The sequence below is a fragment of the Pteropus alecto genome, unplaced genomic scaffold, assembly GCF_000325575.1.
Source record: "Pteropus alecto unplaced genomic scaffold, ASM32557v1 scaffold86, whole genome shotgun sequence".
NCBI lineage: Eukaryota > Metazoa > Chordata > Mammalia > Chiroptera > Pteropodidae > Pteropus > Pteropus alecto.
Window position 1 is genome coordinate 2,005,605 of NW_006442109.1, and position 17,913 is coordinate 2,023,517.

General features: G+C 46.3%; 1 protein-coding gene across 2 annotated transcripts; it reads left to right on the forward strand.

Annotated features, from left to right (window-relative positions):
• Positions 1 to 7,519: 7,519 nt before the first annotated feature.
• OTX2 (orthodenticle homeobox 2) lies at positions 7,520 to 17,220 on the forward strand. Of its 2 annotated transcripts, none has more exons than XM_006920148.1 (5): positions 7,520 to 7,615; positions 7,769 to 7,834; positions 12,301 to 12,516; positions 13,531 to 13,706; positions 15,582 to 17,220. In XM_006920148.1, the coding sequence occupies exons 3-5, from the start codon at positions 12,420 to 12,422 to the stop codon at positions 16,200 to 16,202; spliced, it is 894 nt and encodes a 297-aa protein (XP_006920210.1). In that variant the 5' UTR covers positions 7,520 to 7,615; positions 7,769 to 7,834; positions 12,301 to 12,419; the 3' UTR covers positions 16,203 to 17,220. The 2 variants fall into 2 exon arrangements, with proteins under 2 accessions (XP_006920210.1, XP_006920212.1); XM_006920150.1 differs by having other exon boundaries at positions 13,555 to 13,706.
• Positions 17,221 to 17,913: the final 693 nt, after the last annotated feature.

Sequence of the window (17,913 nt, forward strand, 5' to 3'; positions counted from 1 at the left end):
TTGATTGGGAGATAACAAGGTTGGCCCAAGGACACTGAGGACTGCAAAGGGAGTGTACATTTGTGGAAGAAACTGTCCTGTGAAGCCATGCCTCAAGGCACAGGGACGTATCCAGTTGGGCCTTGGAGGATGGAGGTCCTTCCATCTTCCTCTGCAAAATGCGTTTTTGATTGACCTGGGGCAGCCTTGGAAGTCTGGCTACTACTTGCTCTTCTATCTTCCCTCCCAGGCAGCTCTAAAGGGCTCAGACCTCAGCAGCACAGCTCTCCGTGGCGCTGTTCCTGGCTGGCCAATGCGAGAAGCCTCCAGAACTCTCTGAAGGAGCGCGGCTCCCCACCAAGGAGCGTGGCCCCCACCAATCCTTTGGTGAAGGGAGGTGACCGCCTGGTGTCAGTGTGCCTATTAGTTTGCAGCCGCGCCCGGGCCCCCATTAGGGGAGGGAGTGATACTGATGGAGGGGCAACCCCTCCCCCAGCTGCCTGATCCTCCACTAGGAGACTGCTCTGGGGAAAGAACAGGGCCAGAGCAGGTTCCGAGAGCTTAGGACGCCAAATAGCAGTCTTCTTCGAAGTCTTTTGTGGGCTCCGAAACACACCGAAAAGACCCAAATTGAGATCTGACCCTTTCCCAAACCATATCCGCCCCGGGGGCCTGGCGACCACAAGGGCAGACCGCGCCCTCGAGTCTTCGCGCCCGGGAGCGCGGGGCTCTACCGGCCGCAGGGCCACGCCTGGCACTAGGCACCGCCGCTCGTTTGGCGCCAAGACTTGGGAGTCCCGCGTTTCCCCCTTCTCGCTGTGTCTCCCGCAGTTCGCCGGCCCGGGTTCGAGGGGGGTCACACCTCTCCAGAGGTGGCTGCCTCCTCCTCCCTGTCTCCCTGCCTAGGGGTCCTGGCTTGCTCGAACCTAGGAAAGGTCGGGACCCTCAGCCTTCACACACGCACGCGCGAGCACACGCGCACACATACACACGCGTCGCTCTCCTGGCCCGAGAGTTGGAGAGGGGGCGCTTTGGGAAACTTGGTCGATTCGCCGAATGACCATTTGTGCCTAGATGCCCCCACCATACTCTCAATTTTTAAAGATTTTTTTCCCCCACGACTCTAACGTAAGTGAATCAAAGTAGAACCCAGGCTCCGAGTCAGCCCAATCCCTTTTGGTAAATTTTTCATAATGTACCAGGTAGCCCTGGGGCTCCAAACCCTCCAGCACGCTGAGGCTGTGGCCGCCCTCGCCCAGCTCTGCGCTCAGGCGGGAGGGCGCGAGGTTCACGCAGAGACACCCGCAGTCGGGGTGCCTCCGGCCCGGCGCGCTGCGCTGGACCGCGCGACCCGCGGGAAGGGGCGCCTGGCCCCGCGCGGCACTTGCCCGAAACTAGCCCGCCTGATCACAGCCCGCCTTGGCGATTGCATGTTAAGAAACCTAAATTAAGGAATGGGTGAATTGGGGAAGGGGGAAGTCGGGGGAGTTTGCACCACGAATCTCAGGTATGAGCACTTTTAAGTGACATTGATGCAACTGCATTAGAGTTAATGGCAGCAGCCTGCTTCTCGTTATTAATTGTCTTTGTGTTTGGATAAAGTATGTAATCTTCTTCTCAACCACACCATTAAAATAGGTTGCCTTTTCAATTAACTGTCGTGAGCACAGCAGTCAATTTTCTTAATGAAGATGCATTATATTTTCACATTTAAAAAATAATAGTGGAAAATCCCAGGTTTTCGTAGACGCGATTACGGAGAAATAGAAGAGAGTTTTCCTAAAATTTATGTAGTCATGTAGTGCATTAAACGCCAGGCTTTTAAATAAATTGAAATTTCTTCAGATAAAAAAAAAGCACGAGTATCAAATATATTCAAACCAGCTCCATTCAGATTTTTAAAAGCAAATACGATGCGTTCGTTTTTATTTTCATGTGTACTTAATATATATAACAATAAAAACAAGTCAGTGACTGTCTGAAAATAGGCCTATAAACTTTTGGGGGGATCCCTTCTAGTTTAGAGATGATTTGCAGATCTTTAAACTGGTGATGTTTGTTTAAAATGCAGTAAGTACATTTAGATAATGTGCAGTCTTTGAACACATACCTCAGCTTGATCATCAAGAAGCAAACAATGTCTGGGCTGTGAATCTAGAATTAGTTTTTGTTTGTTCCATTCCTTGCTTTTCTTTTTCTTTCTTTTTTTTTTTTTAAAAAAAAGACAATCGAAAGCTTGTAACTGAGAGAACTGTTTAAAATTCTATGCTTTTGTGATAAGCAACTCTTCAATTGTAAAAAATTATAATTGCAAAATTCTAATGTTGAAGTTTTTTAAATGGTTAGAAATATTCATTCATAAATATGAAAGTGGAAAGTTTACATCTATGAACAAAAATGAAAAGTGTGTTATTCATTTCCTAAGCTTGGGAATTTGAGAGCATGTAGTGAAAAAGATCTGTCAAGATCTATGTTTTCTTTGTTAATAAAATTTTAAGTTACTATTTTTTGCATAAGAAATGCTGTTTTAGACAAACAATTCCTCTTTTTCTCTCTCTCTCCATTCAGTATGAATACTCTCCTAGGAGCCATACAAGAAAAAAGTGTTTGAGGAAAAAAAATAAGTCAAATTCTTCTTAATAGGAGAAAAAGTTCCCAACAACAGCCAGACTTTTTTTCCTTTGTAAGGCAACATCAGTTGCGTTTTTTGCAGAGATGACCTTTTTCAGGTTTTAGGTGTTATATCTTTTAAAAATTGAACTTTTTTAAAAAAAATCAACCAGCCCCTTAAAAATGATCTGCAAAGAGTGGGAATTAGATTTTCGATTAAAACCTTATCCCATCTCGAAGGATTACTTTATATTGATTCTTAAATATGGCTACAATTGATGGGCTCTAATTAAAAATCCAAAGGAAAAGTCTGTCGTGCCTATATAAAAGAAGCTTTTTATATACGGGAAATAAAGCTTGTAAAAGGTTACAAATAAAAGATTAGAGATTTATCCAAACTAGTTTAAAGCTTCACTGCGGTTTTCTTTTCTTCTTTTTTTCCTTTCTTACAAAACCATTCCCAGGTCTTTTTTCCCCTAGTTTTAAATGAAGTTTGCAAACAGGCAAGATATTGGACTGTAATGGTTGTTTTATATCCGCTCTGTAAGCTCAAGGCTGCTGCCTGCAGTAGAATTGATTTCAAGGAAACTTCAGAACCAGTAGATGAAAATTATATAAACTGACAGCTACCACCCTTCATCAATCCATCCATATTCCCGTCCACACCACACCCACACTCACACCCACACCCCTTATACTGCTCTCTGTCTCTCATTCTCACACATGCCCTTTCTATCTCCCACCCTAACCTTGCTCTGCACACACCCTTGGTCCCCACACGCTCAGGGACAGACACATAGCTCCCAGCTCTCACTCAGCTCATAAATGTCTCACAGCCCCACATCCCGCACTTGTCACAGAATCTTAATCCGTTTCATTCCGGAACAACATGGTCTTCTTTTCCTCTTTTTTGCATTTGGAATTTGCCTCCTACTCTTTTATCAAGACAGCACAATCCTATCTTTGAAGTTGTTTCTTTCCCTCTTGCCCGCTTTTCTAAGGCAACTGAAATGCAAGGAGTAAGCAACCCCCAAGCTTAATTCATAAGTGATCTGTTGCCTGCTATTTTCCCCCAAATTCTGCCTGCGTTGTCAATCTTTAACCTTCGTTAAAAAATTAATTAAAGTTAATCTTGTCAAAGTTTTTAATAAAGACGTATCTTAAAACCTAAGGAAAAATGATTTTTTCTAAACATCGTGGCAGTTCTAAGGCAAGATGTGGTTTCCACTGTCCACTGAATCGCCGAAAAGATTGTAAATTAATCTTCATATTTCAGAAGTAAGTGTTCAGGGAGTCTAACTGGCTCCTGTCCCCCCGAGAGGCTGTGTTCTCACGGAATATGGGTTTTCTTCTTTTTTTTAATTAGCCTGGAAGAATCCTGAGATCTCTCTCCTTTCTCCTCCCACTCCTCCACTCTCCCCCATACCACCATAGTTAATAAACTTAGAGGAAAGTTTGGAATATTTTAAACTGGCCTGGCATGTGTGGTGGAGAAAGTAAGCCCAGTGAGCATCAGACATGAATCTAGATTTGAAAATATGCATATCAGCCATATTTTGGAAACTGCATGCAAACTCTGACAAATAATTTGATTCCCTGCGTATTGGTTTTCTTAATTTAGCTTCTGAGTACTTATATCTCATATTCATAGCAAGATAATTGAACTTGTGGCAATTAAAAACTATCTGCTTGTTAATAAAAGTTATTTAAAAACACAAAGCAAGCTACCATATGTCAGATTCATTAAAAAAAAAATTTAAAGACATAAGACACAGAAAAAAAAGTTAAACATGAACAGAGAAAATACAATGACTACATAGTAAGTAAACTGGAAGTTCAAGGACTTACTGAAAATCAAGAGTTAGACTTTTCATCCAAAGAGTCTTTTTCTCCCACCAAGCATCTAAGGTTTTCAGTACAACAGCCCAGGTCCCCTCCCTCCCCGCAAAGCCAGTGGCTTTTGTCCTGACCTAGAGTAAGGTTTGTGGAGACTGTACCTGAGCCGGGCTGTCTGCAATTTCCAAATTGACAAGAAGAGACTGGAAGATAAAGAGCATGTTCTTACAGGTGAAGAGCAATTTTGCAACTTTTCCAGGAGACACCCAGGAGAAAGCTTGCTTGCTAGCAACTGCTGCAGAGTCTGGGCAGAATTCCTCTAGAAAGAAAAAGAAAGTCTTTTTTTTTTTTTTTTTCCTGTCTGCCTCTCTCTGTCTCTAGTTCTCTTTCTCCTCTCTGTCTCTCAGATCCAATCTTTTAAGAGCTTCAGCACATTGCTAAGCTAAAGGGAAATTCTCTTTGATAAAGCAGTGTTTCCAGCTTCTGGGTTTTAAAACCTAAATCTATATTCAAATCTGGCTGAAGGTGTGTTCTGGGATTTATGAAAGCCTCTTAAAGGGGTAAATTTACCAAACCGTGACAAAATCATCACAATCTTACTTTAGACATCTGAAGTGGATGAGAATTTTAAAGAGACCCTTGTTTATTTAACACTGTCCATTTCCAACTCGTGGTTTATTGGCCCCGCATTTCTGCAAAGTTATTAGACTAGAGGGCAAAGGAGAAGCGGAAGCTGTCTGCTCCGAGCCGCAGCAAAGGAAAAAGCCCTCCCACGCCCCACTGCGCCAAAATCTGCCCATGTCCAACAGAACTGGGGAATTTTCAGGGAGATGCTGCTGCCTCTGCCATCTGAGAAGACGTAGAAAACCTCTACATCGGGCTTGATGTCGGGTTTCCCACTACAATGGACCCCAGAGCAGATAGAGCTCCCAATCTAAAATTTTTCACTTACTTCGTGGAGATCACAAGCGCGTGTTCTGATATTTCTCCACCCCTCCCCACCCCCACTGTCCCCAAGGCCTCCCTCCGACCCTTCCCCTCCGCCAGACCATCAACGTCCATTTTTCTTTTTCGTTCTTTGATGCTTTAAATATCATTGTGATTAAACTGGGAAAAACATAGTCTTTTCTCGGGATAGTAAGGAGGCTCTGGCTCGGGATCAGGGTGGATTTGCCCTTCCTTCATCGAAAGCACGGTGATTCTGGCGAAGCGCTCCCAATGAGCGCCATGCGGGTCAGACTGCCTGGGGCATTTGTCGCCCCCCCCCGCCCCCAAATTAAAGGCCTTGGGGGGTGGGCAGTCGCCAGGTGTTTCAGTACAGTGGGGGTGGGGTGAGGAAAAACAAAAGGTCTGTACTCACCCTCCCCCCAGCCCGGGTTCCCAGAAAGTCGCGACTCCTGGGAACGCGACAGCCAGCGGGTCTCTTCGGACTGGAGCGGTCGCGGAGGGCCCGGGGAGGAGCTGAGCAGACTCCGGGCCGCTGGGGGCTCGTGTGGACGCCGCGGCTCAAAGCTGCAGAGACACCTGCGAGGCTGGCCGCGGCCGCCAAGTGCCCATGCCCAGGCCAAGCCGGAGCCCAGCCGGGTGCGGAACGCTTGCCTCCTCGTGCGCACTCCCGTAATTCGTTAATTGCTGTAAATCCCAAGGACGACCGCATTTGATTACACATACAGTATCAGAACCGACAACAAAGCAACGAATTAATTACCAACTTCATTAACATAGGTCCCCAAATTAAAGGCAGCGAGCTGTTTCTTAGGGCCCACTTGCCGTCGTGGTGGTGGGTGGAAGGGGGAGTGTTTAAGAAGTGATTTTATTTTATTTTTTCCAATATTGAGAGTTCTGAGGGAAGAACTGTCTTCTGCTCTCCCACACACACACACATACACACACCCCGCCATTCACACAACCTCGGCCCGTCCACTCGTGTCCCCCTCCCCACCACCCAAATCCGTTTCTGCTTTTCTAGGGACTCAGATGTTTGAAAGCTGTTGGGTCTCTCTCTCTCTCTGTGCCAGGTGGAAGTTGGGCTGGGGTTCCCCGTCTCCAGCTCGCGTGCTCTGGTGTCGACACTCTCCAGTCTCCGGGTTCTCAGACCCGGGCTCGGGCCACGCAGGCTGCAGGCGGAGTTAGTTCCAGGCCCCGCTGCCGCAGGCGTTAGGTGGCGTTTGTTTTAATGCAGAAACTGTTTCCAAAAAGGGTTTCCCTTCCCCCCGGGTACCCTGCCAACCCCACTCTCACACCTCCGAGTCTCGACCTGGCTCCTTCTGTCTCCCCAAACCCGCCCAGGGGTTAGATTCGGGGTTCCTGTTCTTTGCAGCCTGCCTTAGGCTTCTTAAAACTCTAAAATCCCTGTACGGATCCTGGGAGCCCAGGTCTCTCGCTTTGGGGACCGGGCGATATTTATAAGGGCATAATGAGTGGTAGAGGCACAGAGTTTCTTGAATAGTTCATTCTTGGACTTGTATATACATCTTTCTCTTACCTACTCGCCCACGCCTCACTCCCAGGCCTCCTTTCTTTACCCTTCTTAGTACCCTCGGCTTGGTCGGACCGTGTTTGAGAAGGTGTAGTCATGTTTTTAAGCTTCAGTCTAACTTGGTTTCTGCGTCTGATTCACACACATTACGCTAGCACGGAATGCAAATAACCCAGTTATCTCCCACCTTCACTCACCCTTCCCCAGCCTTAAGTATCTTTACCTTCCCATCTTACATCGTATGGGTTTCCTTTCTCCCCTTCCCTAAAACAAAAACAAAACAAAAAGGGGGAGGGGTAAAAGGGAGGACAGGAAGAGGAGGAGAAGGTAAGGAGAGGCCTCCTTGTCCATCATTTTAATTATACAATTAGTTCACATACTCTGGCCCATAATGTGTATTTTAAAAGGAGCTCAGTGTCTTTCAAGAATATTCTGGTAATGTCGGAGGCCTGGATTTGTTGCCTGCTCGTCCCCCCGTGCAGCAGCGGCCTGTTTTCCTCCCCCTGTTGTGTGTTTTTATTATTTTCCCTCTGGCTTAGATGTGTCAATCATTCTCTCCCTGCCATTGGTTGGAGAGTTTGCGTCAAAAAGTTGCCAGAGAGGCGCTTTCTCAGCAAATCTCCCTGAGAGCGGAACCGACCTCAGCTCCAACTCAGCTTCCACTGTTATTAAAAATAAAAATCCTAGAGCAGCCCTCTTCACGTCTGCTTTGTATGTATCACAGAGGGGCCCAGGGCGTTTTGAACTCGAGCTACTTTCCTCATTTTCTGTTCTTTACAAGATTTTTTTTTTTCGTTGTGTTTGACTTTTTTGGAAGGGTGAAGACTGCAAGGTTGCTAACCCAATAATCTTGATTTCTTTTAGGATAGCTGACTATTTGGAATTTTGAAGGATAATTTTTTCCCCCCTAACCTCCCATGCGGCTGTAAGGTAAGTGTCCGTCTGTCTTGTCTGTCTATATCCGTATCTTAAGTGTCTCTCTGTCTACCCAGTACATCCAACAGACACACCGATGCACCTCTGCGAACGTAGACATAGTTCTCCTAAGGGCTGATGTATTTTTTTTCCTTCGTAAATTTTTGAGATGTAATAAAAAATATGATCTGGAGATGAGTGCAGGAGTGGGAGGAAGAGAGGGAGCGCGCTTCTGGGCTCGCGGCTTCCGCAAAACGTCGTGGAAACCCTGCGAGTCTAACGTAGGGTGTTTTGGAGCGGTTTTGTTTGTAGTTTTGTTTTATGTCAACGCCCATTCTGGGCTTCTCCCTGCGATCTTTGCGTTTTGGCCCTCAGCTGTGGTTGGGTCATTTGGATTGATCCCAAGGACGTTTTCGGAGTCCAAGACAAAAAGATGCGGATGCAGCGGGAGGGATGGATGGATAGATGATGATGATGATGATGATAATGATGATGATGATGACAGATGCCTCCCATGGACGGTTGGCTCGGGGGTCGTTGGTAGCCGCCAGCCGCTGCTCAAGCCCCTGCCTGTACCTAATGAACGTAAGAGGAGAGCCGAGATGGTAGTCGAAGAGGCGGGGAGCACAGTCAACTCCTGTCGGCCCCGTCTCCCTCAGCCAAGAGCAGCTCCCTCAGCTTTGCTCTCTGTTCTCGGCCTCTTCCAAAGGCCTCCGAGTCTCCTTTTTCTTTTTGGATGCCCCTTCTCTCCCGCCCCCGCAAACCCTGGGAGTGCAATAACCCCCGTAGTTGTTGTGGTCCCAGACCCGGCCACGAGGCCCAGCGAGCGTAGAAGAGTCGTTTTACAGGGTGACTTTTCCGGGGATGGTTTAGGGCTGGCCCGCGTAGCCCTCCGCGTTCACCTGGGGCGGGCAAAAGTGGCGGTGAGTGGCCCCTGCTCCACCCGAGGCCGCGGCGGGGTCCGGGACAGGAGTCCTTCCGGTGGGGAAGGCGGCCCCAGGGCTGTTCGCGGACCCGGGCCGCGGCGGGGTTGGCCTGCGCGCTCGCGTGCACCCCTCCCGGGCTCGGGAACAACCCGGCATAGTAGCCTCGGGCTGGGGTCCAGGGGTGCACTGAAGCCCAGCCTCCGCTTGCGGTCTGCCCAGGGTCCCAGCCGGCAGCCAGCTTCAGGACATGTCGTGCCGCAGTCTCCTTAGAAGTCTTCGTGTTGATGCGTTCAAGTGACTCCTGAAATCGTGGTCCGATTTCAAGATACATTTTTGAAACGCAAGTCCCCCATCAGAATTCTACCGACTTGGCTTTTTCCTCCTTTACAGACTTAAGTGGGGTGCAGGGACAGAAGGCCTGGGGTGGTGGATTATTCGGGAGGGAACAGGAAAGTGGCTCTTTGACATTCTCCCGTCCATCCTGGAGCTGCAGGGACGTTTTCCAGTCACCATAAGTTATTAGCACCAGAGAGGAGTTGGCGAGAAAACTCCTCCCCCCAAAGGAGGTAGACACCCAGACCTCTCCTCACGAGCTAACACCGGGTTTTCTCCTCGCCATAATTAATAGTCAAGGCCAACCCTTCTGGCACGTTCTTCCTCCTTCCCTCGCGGGTGGCAGCGTTGTTAGATTCCCTGAGGCCAGAAACTTTCACTCGAGTTCGCCAGAGAGAGGCCGCTGTTTTTCGCTGTGGCCACACGTCTCCTTTTTCTTCCCCTCCTCTTCCTCTGCGTTGTCTTCCCAGCCGCAGGCCAGTCGCCAGTCCGCCTAGTTTTGTTTCCTTTCCATCATGCAGAAAATTAATCAGCCCGGGCGAGAAGCAGAGCTGAGCACGGCGGCCTGTAATTAAGGGACGTGTGCCCCTCGGATTATCTCGTTAGTTTATCAAGAAAACATTTATTATAATTAATTCTCGGACGAGGTAATTATTATTGAGCGAGGACACAGCAACTGGTAGATAGGCTCCTTGGAAGAAAAAAAAAAAAAACGTGGGTGGGGGTTGGGGAGAGCGACAGATTGCGCGAATTGACCGTTAGATATAAGGCGGCGCGGGCCGGGGCGGGCAGTGGAGTCGGACCTCGGGCTGCGAGCTGCGGGGCTGCGGGGCTGCAGGGCAGGGACGCCGGACTGAGTCACTTGCGCCCGGAGGTGCGGGCGCCGACCGGCTGCGGGGACTCGCCGCGCGACCGCCGCCCCTTTCTTCTAGGTAGGAGCTCTCCAGTGGCCGCCTCGTGAGCAGTCATTTTGAGGCTTATATTTTTGAAAAGGTATTTCTTTTTCCCCTTCTGGTCTCAGCGTAGAGAGGAAGGGAGAGAGGAGTGCCTCAGGGCTTTGAAAGTTAGAAGGGCCCATGGCCTCTCTGAGTGCATACCTAGGTTGACTGTTGAGAGTTCTTCAGAGTTTCGATTTTGGAGTTTTTTCCTTCCTTTTTCTTTTAATACTGGATCTAGTAAAAAGGCGAAAATAGTCTGTCCAAGAATTTTAGCCATTTTGCAGTGGTAAGGGCAAAGGAGCTCCAAGAAGGATCTCTGTCCTGGTGCTTTCTGTTACCGCTTTTAATGTTGAAATGTGTTACTTTAATGTATGATGGGTCAGGCATTTCTAATTGGGTGAGAGCTCTGCATGTAAGAGCGAACTCTTCCATATTTATCATGTGTACATTTGATATGATACCAGTTTTTTTAATAGTAGTTCAGAACTTTCCAACATAGTGAGATTGCTTTAAACAAGAAAGAACTTCAGCGAACTTCAGCTTAGAAGCTATTTAAACAAATAAACGACTATTTTAAGGCAATATTATTTCCACAGCCTCCAAATAACTCTTGAAAAGAAAATAGAAACCATCAAGTCTCTGTTGTACGAGCAACTAAATTAGTATTATCGATGAGATAATACAAACTCCAGGAAGGGCATTTATAAAATTATATTAAATTAGATCTGACAGTGGAAAAGCATGATTTTTGTGCTATGAATTTAAATCAGGAAGAAGTTGCAGTAACCTAGTTCCATTTGTGGAACTTTGTGTTTTTATTTCTTAAGCAATGTAAATATAAAAACCCAGAGTCCTTAAAACCCAGTAGGACCTTTGTGAAAGTAAGAAGGGACCTCTCCTAATCTTATATCCGCCATTTTGAAGCAAACTCTCAGAGTATCAAAGTTGCAAAGTAGAGATCCTTGCAGGATAAGTGCCATCTTTTAGGAAAATAAAAGCCAGATTTGCCAACTGCCAGCCTATATTAATATCCATTTTGGATCACTTGGCTTGGAGGAATGAGAGAGACTCAGCCGAAGAAAGTAAATAACTTTTCTTTTTCTTGCTTTCTTTTCCCTCCCTAAGCAATTTTTCTTATAGGCCTGTAGGAAACTTGAAAGGTAGGGAGAAATTCTATTAGTTTCAAAACTTTGGGTGTTTGTGTATCTACTTTCTTCAAAACTACAATGTGCAAAGGCAGTTAGAGTTAACTGGAAACTGTTGGGGCTGCTGAGGACCCAAATGCCGGAAAATGTGCCTCCAGCAGGACCTGCAGCCTCCACACATCAAAATCAACATGGAAGCGGCTTGCACTACAAATGCGAACCTTTTCTACTTACAGATGTGGGGGCCTCATTTTCTGATTGGTGGGATTCTAACTTTATTTCAGAATTTCTAGCAAACCCCATGCCAATCTGGAAGACTTTTTTTTTTTTCACTATGTTTAAATATTTGATAGGTGTCGATTAAAAGTTAAATGCATGTTTGTTTAGCTTTATTTATACACATAAAATCAAGATTCTCCAAAACCCCAATAAATCTGTTACTTACCTCAAAATCTAATTATCCAGACTACTAATTAGGTGAAAATGATTACTGGAAATGACTTTAAATGTGGAATAATAGTGGTTGAGCAGTTTTCTCAAGTTTGTCAATTAGCAAGTTGGTATTTTAGATGTTAAATGCACTGACATTTTAGGTTTCAAGCTGTTGAAAGTGGTAAAAAGCTAAAATAATTAAAATCTGCCTTGGAAAGGCAACAGTCTGGGGAGAGGTAGATTTCTTGAATTGTTTCTTTGTTTCTCACCAATGGGCTTTGTTATCAGCATTATTTATTTAGCCAAAGAGTTCTTTGTCTCTGCAAATGGCCCCAATCAAGTTTTGTTTGAGACAATTAGCTAGTGCCAGCCAATGAGCCCTATGCAAATGTAGGGATAGGAATGCAACGTGTGCATTTGAAGGCATGGGGGTTTTGTTCTTCGTGAAGGCAGATTGTAATTGCTTTCTTCGGGTACTTTTTTTTAAGTTTAGGGTGGGGGTGGGGAAGACAGGTTTATCTGGTCTCCAGCCCCTCTAGTTTCTGAGCAGCTGGGGGTTGGGGAGGTGGGGAGGGTCTGCAACCCCTTTAAAAGCCTCTGCCTTGAGTAGCCCGGGCTCTTTTCAAGTTAGTGGTGGAACGTGGAAGAGCTACTACCTCCGAAGCAGTAAACCAGCACCTCTGCTTGTTTGTTTGCTTTGCCTTTAGTTCCACCACTCCAAACCCACCCGCCAAGGACCCTGAATCTGTCCACCCCCGGCGAAGCGAGACCTTCCAGCTGGGTCCCCCCGATTTGGGCCGACTTTGCGCTTCCTAACAACCTTAGCATGATGTCTTATCTTAAGCAACCGCCTTACGCAGTCAATGGGCTGAGTCTGACTACTTCGGGCATGGACTTGCTGCACCCCTCGGTGGGCTACCCGGGTAAGTGAGCCCTGCCGCACTCCTGCCCCGCCCTTCCCCACGCCTGCCCCGCGGGAATGTGACACCCTTTACCCCGGAGCTCCGGGGTAGGCTGTTACGCCGACCCCCGCCCCGGCTCCGGGCGAAGTCCCCACTGGGTTTTCCTTCTGAGAAGCAGCTCTGAGTCACCGGGCATTTACTGGCAGAGGAGAGGATCCGGGCTGGAGAGAAGCGAGTAGGTGGATCTACAAGGCTTGCACAAAATCACATTGCTTGTTTCTTAATTAGAATGAATAAGGGACACACATTGGAGTGGGGGAAGGAAGGTTACTGCCCTTGTCATTTTGGGGCGGGAGGCCCCTTCCCGTATCGCGAAGCCCAAGTCTTTGGAATGACCCTCTCGAGGAAGCCGGGTTTCTCTTCACAACTTCTCCCCGCCAGCCTGGGGCTTCCCCTCTGACCTCCAGGCCCTTATGCGCTGATGCACAGAGGTGTGACTTACCTCGGGTGCCGGGGCCTTCTTTTCCGATCAGATCTGATTTTTTAAAAATCCTCATAGAAGTATGAAATACGGCCCCATTTTAAAGATGGGTGGATAAAGGCCCTTGGAGTCCTAAATCTCAGGATCTCGAGCAGGGTTGAGATTCGCGCCATCAATCCAAGCTGCGGGTCTGGGGATCCTTTGACTTAACGGAATGGATTTTTTTTGTGTTTGTGTTGTGCTTTAGGGTTGATTTTGAAGGATTTGGGGGTTTTGTCTTTTTGTTTTATTTGTTTTGTTAGCTTTGGAAGGGACGCTCAGGCGGAGTACGGCAGGATGGGGGAGGGGGCTCCCTCACAAGGGGCAGTGTATGTCTTGGGACCTCCAGTGTGCGCTGGAGGAGCCGAGGTTGGGAGTGGGTGGAGAGAACATTGCTAGGCTCTGGGTTAAAAAAACCTGGGAGGACCAGGGGAGGGCTGCGGAGTGGGGGTGAGGGGCAATCGGATCACCCGCAGAGACCCCTATGACTGAGAAACTGCTCCCCCACCCTAAAGGGCCCTGGGCTTCTTGTCCCGCAGCCACCCCCCGGAAACAGCGCCGGGAGAGGACGACGTTCACCCGGGCGCAGCTAGACGTGCTGGAAGCGCTGTTTGCTAAGACCCGGTACCCAGACATCTTCATGCGGGAGGAGGTGGCACTGAAAATCAACTTGCCTGAGTCCAGGGTGCAGGTAGGGCAGATGTAGAGAGATTTACCCTTCCTGACCGTGCCACCCCTCCCTCCAGCACGGTGTGTGTTCAGGACCCAGCAGAGTCCCATGTCTTTGAGATGACCAAAGGAAGGCTTGAAACTAAATGTTCCACAGGAGGCCAACAAACTCTTCTCCTAAGCCTCCTCGAGTGCCTGACTTCTTCTGGACCTCCTTTTTGTCCTCTCACCCCATCCAATCCTATAAGCAAGAGTCTTCCTACTCAGGATGCAGAGTAAGACTCCCTGTTCAGCTGCAGCAATGAAGCGCAGTCCTAGAACTCTTGGGTCCCTGGCCTACAGAGGCCCAGCCTTGGCAGATTTCATATACTGTCACATTATATTTTAATACGTCCTTTCCCCCATTCTCACCCACTTTTAAGGATGAAAGTTGCTTAGCTCCTGGTTAGTCCCAATATTTTTACAGATGAAGTAATAAATGACTTGCTCAAGGTCACTAGTCAGTTTGGTGGTAGAGCCAGGCTGTAGAAGCAGCTGGTTCTCCTACCAAAGAAATTACACAGGTGTTTTCTTTGACTTCTTACTGATTGAACAGAATTTGCTGAGCCAATGAGCAGAGAAAATAGCTGCATATAATATCCCTTGTGACACCCTCTCCTCTTCCTTTAGGCCCCCTTTACTTGATCTTAAGCTGGAAAGGGAAAGTAAAGTCCAATTTTCCCAGAATGCAAGTCCCACATAGAGTTCTCTGGAAAGAATGATTAGCACCTAAACTACACACATACCAAAGGCTCACCTTCAACATCAGCGTTAACTGCAAACCAGAAAAGAGGCTTTTTCAAAGTAAGATGGAAGAAATTTTAGCACTTGTAAGACTTGAACAGAAGTCTTCCCTAAAAGAAAATGACTGAATAGTTGGTGGTGTTGCACTCAGTCTTGGTGGTACCATTTTTACCACAGTTAAGACATCCGTGTGGAGAGCCCGTATTGAAGAGGACAACTAAGGACTTGTTGCCCAGAAAATGCTGGTAGTTTCTCTGATAAGGCCCCTCACACACCAAACACAGCCGCTTCATTACAGAATGTGAACAGTACTGGTGAAAAGAAATTTTCAAAGTTGTAGGCAGAGGCTGAAGTTGAGCCAACGAACATAGTACAGAAAACAGAATCTATGTGCTGAGAGGCACTACTCTGAAGGCACAGACTCCAGTCTCGGACTTGAGACCAGTAGAGAAGTCTGTCCTTGAGCTCAAAGCAGAGATGTACTCCATTTACCACAAAGAAGGTGTTGGCAAATAACGGCTTTCAGACCTTCCTCAGCTGGGTCACTTCTCCTTGGAGCTTTGTTTGTGAGTCTTTCTAGGAGAGACAAAAAGTAGAGTGATGGAACCAACCTCTATAGCTCCCTAGAAGATGGACTATAATCTGTTTGAATTTAGGCAGTTCTTATTGGCATGTAACAACAGAATTGTTTTACCTCCCTTGTATTTTCCTCCAAAAGACATGGACACATTCTATTCCATTGTGAGAGTATTCCAAAATGTAGCGCTGTGTGCGTGTGTGTGTGTGCGTGCGCGCGCGTGTGTTCGTTCGAGGTGAAATAACATAGGAAAGTGAGGTGGAGAATTTTTAGCCACATTATTTGGGTCATTATCTTAAATTTTATTGTGGGCTAGGAGTAAAGCAGGGTCAAGTGCTTTTAGACAGAGCCTCCTCAACTTTCTTAAAGTTCCAGGAGCATATATAAGAGTACTACATAATAGGTTTTCAGTGGCAGGAAAGATTTTCTGCTTAGCTCATCTGTCCATGTAGTACAGGTTATAATCTGGGAGCCAAGCTACTCTTGTTATTAATGAGCTGCTAAAACCACATTAAAGAAGTTTCTTTCTCTTTCAAGGTATGGTTTAAGAATCGAAGAGCTAAGTGCCGCCAACAGCAGCAGCAACAACAGAATGGAGGTCAAAACAAAGTGAGACCTGCCAAAAAGAAGACATCTCCAGCTCGGGAAGTGAGTTCAGAGAGTGGAACAAGTGGCCAATTCACTCCCCCCTCTAGCACCTCAGTCCCGGCCATTTCCAGCAGCAGTGCTCCTGTGTCTATCTGGAGCCCAGCTTCCATCTCCCCACTGTCAGATCCCTTGTCCACCTCCTCCTCCTGCATGCAGAGATCCTATCCCATGACCTATACTCAGGCTTCAGGTTATAGTCAAGGATATGCTGGCTCAACTTCCTACTTTGGGGGCATGGACTGTGGATCTTATTTGACCCCTATGCATCACCAGCTTCCTGGACCAGGGGCCACACTCAGCCCCATGGGTACCAATGCAGTTACCAGCCATCTCAATCAGTCCCCAGCTTCTCTTTCCACCCAGGGATATGGAGCCTCAAGCTTGGGTTTTAACTCAACCACTGATTGCTTGGATTATAAGGACCAAACTGCCTCCTGGAAGCTTAACTTCAATGCTGACTGCTTGGATTATAAAGATCAGACATCCTCGTGGAAATTCCAGGTTTTGTGAAGACATGTAGAACCTCTTTTTGTGGGTGATTTTTAAATATACTGGGCTGGACATTCCAGTTTTAGCCAGGCATTGGTTAAAAGAGTTAGATGGGATGATGCTCAGACTCATCTTCTGATCAATGTTCCAAGAGGCATAGAAGGAAAAATGAAGGTCCTTAGAGGGGCCCACCAACCAGCAACCTACAATGGACAAACCAATCTACTTAAGATCCCGTCATAGTTTTAGATCATTGGGTTTCCTGATTCTCAAAGTGATCAAAAAGCATTCTAGCCATGTGCAACTAAATACCACCAAAAATAAAACTAAATTGTGAAGGAAAGGAGGGAAGGACATAGCCTTCTTAAGCAGAGGTGTTCCAATGTTTTAGCCAATCCTTGGTTGAATTTTAGGAATGGACAGTGTCTCAAGCTCACTCACGTATCATGACCAACTGTTAGTTGGCACTGAATACCTTTTCAGGGCTGTGTGAATTGTGCGACTGATTGTCCTAGATGCACTACTTTATTTAAAAAAATATTGTTCATAAGGAGTCAATATGTAGTTTAAGAGACAATCAGTGTGTGTCTTATATAAATGGTACATCTGTGGTTTTTAATCTGTGCTAGACTTCAAAACTGTGATCTCCTGTTATTGTATGCAACCTTGAACTCCACCTCTGCAGGAGTTCTTCTGTGATTAAATAGGTTATAATTATAAGCAAAATTCAGAGCAACTGAGTAGTTATCTAAAAAGATTACCTTTGGCTGGAGGTGAGCTGCACTGAAACTTTACAACAAAATGTCTCTGGACGAGGAGAGTGAGAGAAGAGAAACGAAAGGACACTAATTCATCTGTAATTTACTGTTGGTAAGCCTAGCAGTAAAGAGACATTGGTCAATTGCTCTGACCCTGATGAATTTATAAACTGAGATCATTGTTGTTTATGCTTGCAGATGTTAACTGGAAAGTTATATATGCATAAACCTTCCTGGATTTGGCAGATATGTATAATTATATTAAAATGGTTCTAGCACAAGATTGGGTCCAGTTTAATTCATATCACTATGTATGAATAAGAAGCCTACATTCAGCTTCTCCTTCCCAAAACATGTTTTTCTTAGGTCAGAGAGCAAATTTTATTTTTGAATTTTCAGGGTCTAATCTAAGGATGAACTAGCTATGAATGAGTGTGGTATGTAAACTTTTTGTGACTCACCAGGATTGCTCTGAAATTGAATACAGAGAGCCTAACAATCATTAGGATCTTGCTCTCCTTGCCTTTCCCTCCCTGCCGCACACCCTAACGATCTTAGGCACTTTATTGGTATGTTTTAACATGGATCAATTTTTTTTTTTAAGCAAGAAAGGAAGAACTGTAATAGTACCACAGAGAAAATGAGAATGACAAGAATTCCCATGTTTTTATTCCCTTATTTGATCAAGGAGATTTTTTTTTTTAACTTCCAAAAAAATAAGGTAAACACGAGGGAATGTAATCAGAATCTGAAAGCAATTCAGGCAGAAATGATTTCTGAACAAAAGAGTTCCAGAAAAGTTTTAAAACCTATAATTTCAGTAGTTGAACATAAGGCACGCTGGTCAGGTTTTTTTGTTTTTCTTAAGAAAATACTGAGGGAAAAAATAGATCCCTTCTCAGTTGTACCTGCATTGTGTAAGCCAAGCACCAGAAAAGACAAATGGGCAATGATCATGGTGCTCCTCAGGTCAA